The following is a 6698-nucleotide window of genomic DNA, read 5'->3' on the forward strand; positions in this document are numbered from 1 at the left end:
CCGCGGCGCCCGGCGCGCGCGCGGCGCCGCCGCGGGAGCTGTCCAACCTGCTGTGGGCGTGCGCCGTCGCGGGCGTGCGCGACCTGCAGCTGCTGCGGGCGGCGTCGGCGCGGCTGGCGGCGGCTGCGGGCGCGTGCAATGCCCACGACCTGTCGCAGGCCCTGTGGGCGCTGGCGGCGCTGCGCTACCCCGACCGCGCGGCCCTGCCCGCGCTCGCGCGCGCGGCGTGCGCGCGGCTGCCCGCGTTTGACGCGCGCGCGCTCGCCAACGCCGCGTGGGCGGCTGCGGCGCTGCTGCGGGAGCGGCGGCGGCAGCGCGCAACCAGCCGCGGCGGCGGGGGCGGCGAGGCCAACGGGTACAGCCGCCAGGAGGAGGTGCGGCGGCTCCTGGGCCCAGCAGGGCCGCAATTCGTGTCGGCCCTCGCCCGGCAGACGCTTGTCATGCTGCCCGCCTTCCGCGCCGACGGCCTCGCCGCGGCCCTGTGGGCGCTCGGCGCGCTCGGCGCCGCGCCGCGCGAGCTGCTGCACGCCGCGGCGCCGGCGCTCGCGGCGCACGCGGCGGCGGGGCGGCTGTCGGCGCGCGAGCTATGTGAGGCCGCGGGCGAGTTCGCGTTTGGCGAGCTGTATAGCTTTGTGCGGTCCCTCGGGCACGCGGGGCGCGGCTGGTGCGGCAACTTACCCCCGCCAAGCAGCGGCGGCGGCGGCGGGGGCAGCAGCGGCGCGGGTGCGTTTTCGCCTGGCGCCGGAGCGGCCGGCTTTTCTCATGCGCCGCTGCTGGCAGCCGCGGCTGCGTGCGTGGCGGAGGCGGTAAGGCGCGGGGAGGCGGCGCCGGGCGAGGCGCTTGGCTGCGCAAAGGTGATGTTGGAGCTGGGCGGTGATGCGGCAGGAGTGCTTGACGCCTTGGCTGAGTCATACTGGCTGGAGCAGGGACACGAGCGGTACACTGAGCCGGTGACAGCCCGCCAGGATGAGCCCCAGCAGCAGCATCATCATCATCATCATCATCATCAGCAGCAGCAGCAGCAGCAGCAGCACCAGCACCAGCAGTCAGGGCAGCAGCAGCAAGAGCAGCAGCAGCGCCAGCAGCAGGAGCAAGAACAGCAGCACGAGCGCCCCCGCCCGCGGCCGCTCACCGCGTGGCCTTCGGAAATCCTCGCCGCAGCCGCATGGCTGGCGTCTGCAGACGCCCTCGTTGGCGCCGGCGGCACCAGTGCGAAGCCGCCGCCCTCGCGGCGGCGCTTTCTGCTCGCAACGCTCGGGGAGCTTCGCCGGCGCGGCACTGGCGGCCTGCTGCCTGCGACGCGCGCCCGGCTGTACGCGCCGCTGCTGGCGCTCGCGGGGCGCGGCGGGCTGCAGAGCGCGCGGCAGCACAGGCGGCGGCAGCACTTGGAGCAGTGGCGGCAGCAGCAGGAGCAGGAGTACGCAGCGACTGACACAGGTCTGCACGTGTATTCCCAGCAGCAGCAGCAGCAGCAGCAGCAGCAGCAGCAGCAGCAGCAGCAGCAGCAGCAGCAGCAGCAGCAGCAGCAGCGATGGGGTCAGCAGGAGCAGGAGCAGCAAGAGCAGGACTCGCAGCAGTCGAAACTGTTGTATAACATGCCCTCGTCCTGTGCTCTGTCACAGTCTGACGGTGCAGTGGCAGCCGCCGCGGCTGCCTTGCTCTGCTCGTCCCGCGACGGCCGCGCGCTGCGCGGCGCGTGGCGCCAGCAGCAGCAGCACCGCGCCGCGACGGGCGGCTTGAGCGCCGCGCGCGCTGATGCGGCTCGGATCCTCCGCGGCATGGGGCTGACGAGGGCTGACCAGGCTGTGGATGAGCAGCAGCAGCAGCAGCAGCAGCAGCAGCTCTTGGAGATGCCCGTCCCACTGGTGGTGGCTCTGGAGGTGGAGGGGCGCCGTGTGGCGCTGGATTTGGTGGAGCACAGAGCCCAGGTTGTTGATCTGCTGGGCCTGGGCAGTGAGCTGCAGCAAACCCAGCAGCAGCAGCAGCAGCAGCAGCAGCAGCAGCAGCAGGTCCCAAACCACCAGCCTTTGCCGCAGCTGCAGCATCAACCATGCGCGGCAACGGCGGCGGCGGCCGGCCCCAGTGGTGCCGGCTGCTGCAGGCCTCCCTGCAGCTGTGCGTATGGGCTCTGGGCTGGAGCCAGCGCCAGACCAATGGCCTCGCGGCGGCTAGGGCACGCGTGTCTGGAGTCGCTGGGGTGGCACGTGGTAGCGTTGCCCTTGCAGGCGTGGCAGCAGGCTGCCGACGATGGTGCAAGGCAGGCGCTGCTGCAAGCGGCCCTCCATGGCGCCGACGAAGCCTGCGCTTGAGCGTCGCGCGCGTCGTGACAACAGGGTGAGAGAGAGGGACACACAGCACATGCAACAGGCGGCCATGGAGGGTTATTTTTTGGAGCTGTCGGCGGGACAGCAGAGCGAGCGCCGAAGCCCTGCTGGCCCTCCTTAGCACCAAGCTTGTGCGCCAGAGCGCGGGCAGGCAGCTTGTAGGCCCGAACTTGCCTCCCACCATGTCACCAACCTCCCCATGTACCAGCAATCTGTACCCCTATCTGTTCGAATCGATCCGCCTGTGTTGACATTTTTATGCATGACACTGCTTTGGTGGTGCAACTTTGGTCAGGCGGAGCAACGAGGCACCTTCCGACGGCCTTGCAAGTGTTGTGAGCACTGGCAGTTTCGGTGGTTCACCCCTTCTCACCTGCTCACACTCGCAAATGTTAAAGGCTCCAGCTGCTGCTGTAAGGCACAGTAATCACACTTAAAAAGCGATAGTCATGCTTGCAAGCATGGCGCAGCTTGCGGCGGTCCTGCCAGCGCTGACCTGCGGTGACGTGGTAGCTGGGCATCACAGCTAGTGGAGTCGAGACCAGCATTTCTGTGCAGCATCTGATGTCGGCATAGCTTCGAGCCTGCGTTTCAAACAACGTGAAGTGGGATTCGAAACGTATAGCCCCTGGAGCCAAGTGTGGCCGCTTCAACACGGTTCTGCGGGTAAGCTAGGCTGAGCGCGCGTGGCAGAGGGCGCAAGTATGATAGTATCGATCGGAGTTCCAACTAGCTCGCTGACCTGCTCAAGTTGCCTTGCTTGGCTGGCGCATCAGAACATGCCTGCGCCGCTTTGCTGCGCCTTTGCTGGTGTCAGCACATGCTTGCAAATCTTCCGACCCATTATGCACTGTCCACCCCTCATTCGATGCAGACACCACGATCCTGACACAATGGACAGCAGCGGCGAGCAGCGCCGAGGCGCAACTGCGCACAGCAACACAACAGAGCGTGTCTGCGCGATCATCCTCGCCTTCATCTTCCCTCCGCTGGGGGTGAGCCCAGCACAGCGCTGGCAAGCGGGCTGAAACGGACACCGCTTGAATGACGCCCTGCCGTCGCGCGCTGTGCTTCAGGTTGGCCGGGGGAGAGGATTTCTTGCGTGCAGGTGAGGTTTTGCGCCAACGTTGGCTAACCCCCCTTCACGGGCCCCGCGTTGACCCCTCTGGCCTGCGCAGGTCTTCTTGCTGCGCGGCTGCAACAAGGATCTGCTGATCAATGTTTTGCTGACGCTCCTTCTGCCCTGGATCGGAGGTGCGCAGGAGCCCCATGCGACAGTTGCGCCTCACAGCCTGAGGGGCGCATTCGGTTCCCTGCGCGTTTGACGACGCCGGGGCGCCTCAGGCGCGCCTCTTCTGGCGCTGACCCGACCGCCTTGGATGGCCCCCGCCCCTCCCAGGCATGATTCACGCTGTATGGATCGCCGTGGCCGACGCCGGCGCCGAGGACAACCGCCGCCGCAGGCGCCACCCGACGGGCCTGCCTGTGACGCAGCCCCCTCAGTCTGGCGGCGGCTACGTCGCCCCTGCGCCCGTGCAGCAGCCGCCCTACCCTCAGGGGGCTCCAAACTACGCAGCCCAGTCTCCGCAGCTGCAGGGCCAGTCTGCGGCCGGCTACCCTGGCGTGCAGGGCGGGGCGGGGGCTTACCCCAAGATGCCTGTCTCTTGAGTTTGACCAGAAATGAGTTTGACCAGAAAGGCTCGACCTGGAGAGTTTGACCAGCTAGCTTTGCTTGGCCAGCAAGGTAGGGACGGCTGCTGGTACGAGTCATTGATGCACTGACGCCGCTGACGTGGTCGCTGCACAAGGTGGCTTCCGTTATTCCCTGCATGGCACACGCATTTTCCGAGACAGGCAAGCCGTCTTGTCTGTGCTTGCATGAGGCCTCCTAGCAGCCGCGCCCCTTGCACAACCTCGTCACCATCATAATTAAGGGCGGAGGCGCCCAAACATGGGCATTTTGGCGCTGCAGAGATTTGCCCTGGCAGCAGCACCAAGCTCCTCGGGCCACTGGGTGCCGCCTGACAGCGTGGGCGAGGTGCGCCGCTAGATGTAAGCTGAACATTTCTGCAATGGAAGCAAAGCAATTGGCTTCCGCCCAGCAGGGCTGCGGACGGGGTGACAGCGCTGGACGTGGGGGCAATGTTACAAGCTGCAGCAGCATACAAATTGTGCATCGTGCAGGCGAAGGTCGCTCGAACGCGCGGCGTCACCGGGTGGGATCGGCAAAATTGAGGCCAGGAAGCAGCTGTTTCGCTGCAGGGTGACGCACCACAGCAGGCAGTGCGTCGAATCCTCTTTCGCAAAGGGCAACAACAAGTTGAACATGGAGCGCAAATCTGCAAAGCATTGTGCCTGCCACAAGTCCCGCCTCTCAACGAGCGCATATTCCAGCGCCGTGACAAGGAGCGGCGGTGGCGCCCCAATACTGAGGCGCAGCGGGAAAAACCACCCTAAACCCTTCCACCTTCACAGCAGCGGCACAGCAGGTGCCTACCGCGGCGGCGGCACAGCGCCCAGGAGCTCGGGGGCGGCGCCTGCCTCACGGGGCCCCCTACTACACGCCAACCCGCACTTATTGAAGTGCACTGCAACCTCGACAGGCGCAAGTCGTCGACAGCGGAGCTCGAAGACACCCCTTTCGAGAACGATGGGGTCATGGCACACGCGCGTCATCCGCATAGCCGGGCACCTGCTGCAGTCGCAATTCCGCCTGCTGCATCTGCTGCTGCTGCTGCTGCTGCAGCTGCTGCTGCTGCTGCTGCTGCTGCTGCTGCTGCGATGACTGCTGCGGCTGCTGTGGCGGCTGCTGCGACTGCTGGCGCTGCTGCTGCGGCTGCTCCTGCAGCTGCTGCGACTGCTCATGCTGCTCATCGCCTTGCTGCTGCTCTACATGCTGCTGCATGTGCCTCCTCGGCTGTTTGCGCTTCTGCGCCGCCGACTGCAGGGCGCGTTTGTGGCCCGCAGCAGCCTGGCGGGAAACAAGGGAGCGGGCAAGCATGCCCAAAGGGTGAATGTTCCACAACTGCAGGCGAGTCAAGAAGCTGAGGCGCCGGCCGTGTGCGCAAAGCTTGCGTCTGCTCCCAGCCTGCTGATCAGGCTGGGCCAGCCAAACCGCCAAGTAAATGTGCTTGATGCCATGTTCAGTTGCAGATGTGCTATCATGCATGAGTGCAGTACGCCTTGGCGACATGCGCATACCTTGTTTTTGAGGTGCGTCTTCTCCAGCTCGCGTATCAGCACCGAGGCCCCCTCGCTGCGCACGATCACTGGGGGATGCGCAGCCTCCGCATGCAGCATCATGAAGCGCGGCGCGACCTGCTGCGCGTTGCACATGGCCAGGTGAGGCGCGAGCGAGCGGGCGACGACAGACGTCGGCTGGCTGCAGTGCAGCGCAGAGCACCAAAGGTCGCTGCCTGGGGGGGGGGCTCTTTCTGCGACGCTCACGGCATCGCTGGGCCGCCAAGCTGCGTCCTACCTTGCGGCATAATTCGTGGTTGTACTGCGAGAAGAGGTCTGGCCTGCGCGATGGCAAGTTGCCGAGGTCCAGTGGCGCCATTTCCTCACGCGCCATTTTTTCAGCGGCCTGGTAAGTGCATGTGTCGTATGGATCAAGGTAATCGCGTCCATCGCGAATGTCTGTGGGGTTGAAGGTCGTTGTGATGCCGTTGAGGCGAGTGACCGTGGCACCCGAGATCAAATCGGTTCTTTGGTGGGTGCTGATCGCAGCTTCTTCTTGTGTCTGTCATTCAGCAATTAATCATGCGGAGAGCGTGGCGCTTTCGCTCCCACGCTCACAGGGCTTTCAGCTCGGATGTAGGCGCCCCAGGTGAGGGTGCAAGCAGGGGAGGGGCTTGCATGACGCTATCATGTCCTAGATCTGGAGATGGCAGGCCACGGGGGGCATCCGGTGCGTGCGCGACACCGCGACAACCGCCCCTTGTGGCTTTGGCCGCGACCGCAGGAGCGGTCACGCCCCCAGGCGCGAAGCACAGCAGTGCCGCAGCTGCGCATGGCGCCGCAGGATTGCAAGCAGCCGCCACGCCACCCACAGCCAGGGCTGGGGCTGCGGCGCCGTCGATAGCTGCGGCGGCGGGGCAGCAGCGGGCGGGTGCCGCCACCGCTGCCGCAGCCCCCAAGGCGCCCACAGCGCCGGCACCCGGCACTGCCCCCCAGGCCGGGTTTGGCGGCGGTGCAAAAGGCACACCACCCAGCGGCGGCGCCGCCCCTGGCGTCAAGGCAGGCGGCGCGGCACCCGGCGGCGCCGAGGGCGGCGGTGGCGGCGGCGGCGGCATCGGAGGGGTGTTCAAGGCTGCGGCGCTGGTCGCCCTGCCGGCTGGCGTGTATTTCGGATACCAATACGCGCTCGACGGC

General features: G+C 66.6%; 3 protein-coding genes across 3 annotated transcripts; 2 read left to right on the forward strand and 1 right to left on the reverse strand.

Annotated features, from left to right (window-relative positions):
- Nucleotides 1–38: 38 nt before the first annotated feature.
- On the forward strand, nucleotides 39–2309 carry MNEG_12569 (hypothetical protein; the record flags this gene model as incomplete). Its single annotated transcript, XM_014038957.1, has 1 exon — nucleotides 39–2309. A coding segment is annotated over one exon (2271 nt), but the record flags the coding sequence as incomplete, so codon positions are not given.
- A 908-nt stretch (nucleotides 2310–3217) lies between these two features.
- Nucleotides 3218–3992, forward strand: MNEG_12570 (hypothetical protein; the record flags this gene model as incomplete). Its single annotated transcript, XM_014038958.1, has 3 exons — nucleotides 3218–3319; nucleotides 3503–3578; nucleotides 3724–3992. The coding sequence occupies 3 exons, from the start codon at nucleotides 3218–3220 to the stop codon at nucleotides 3990–3992; spliced, it is 447 nt and encodes a 148-aa protein (XP_013894412.1).
- A 988-nt stretch (nucleotides 3993–4980) lies between these two features.
- MNEG_12571 (hypothetical protein) lies at nucleotides 4981–5898 on the reverse strand (the record flags this gene model as incomplete). Its single annotated transcript, XM_014038959.1, has 3 exons — nucleotides 4981–5295; nucleotides 5526–5642; nucleotides 5803–5898. 3 exons carry the CDS (start codon nucleotides 5896–5898, stop codon nucleotides 4981–4983), a joined length of 528 nt encoding a protein of 175 aa, XP_013894413.1.
- Nucleotides 5899–6698: the final 800 nt, after the last annotated feature.

This window comes from Monoraphidium neglectum (genome assembly GCF_000611645.1).
Source record: "Monoraphidium neglectum strain SAG 48.87 unplaced genomic scaffold scaffold03311, whole genome shotgun sequence".
In the NCBI taxonomy this organism is placed as follows: Eukaryota; Viridiplantae; Chlorophyta; class Chlorophyceae; order Sphaeropleales; family Selenastraceae; genus Monoraphidium; species Monoraphidium neglectum.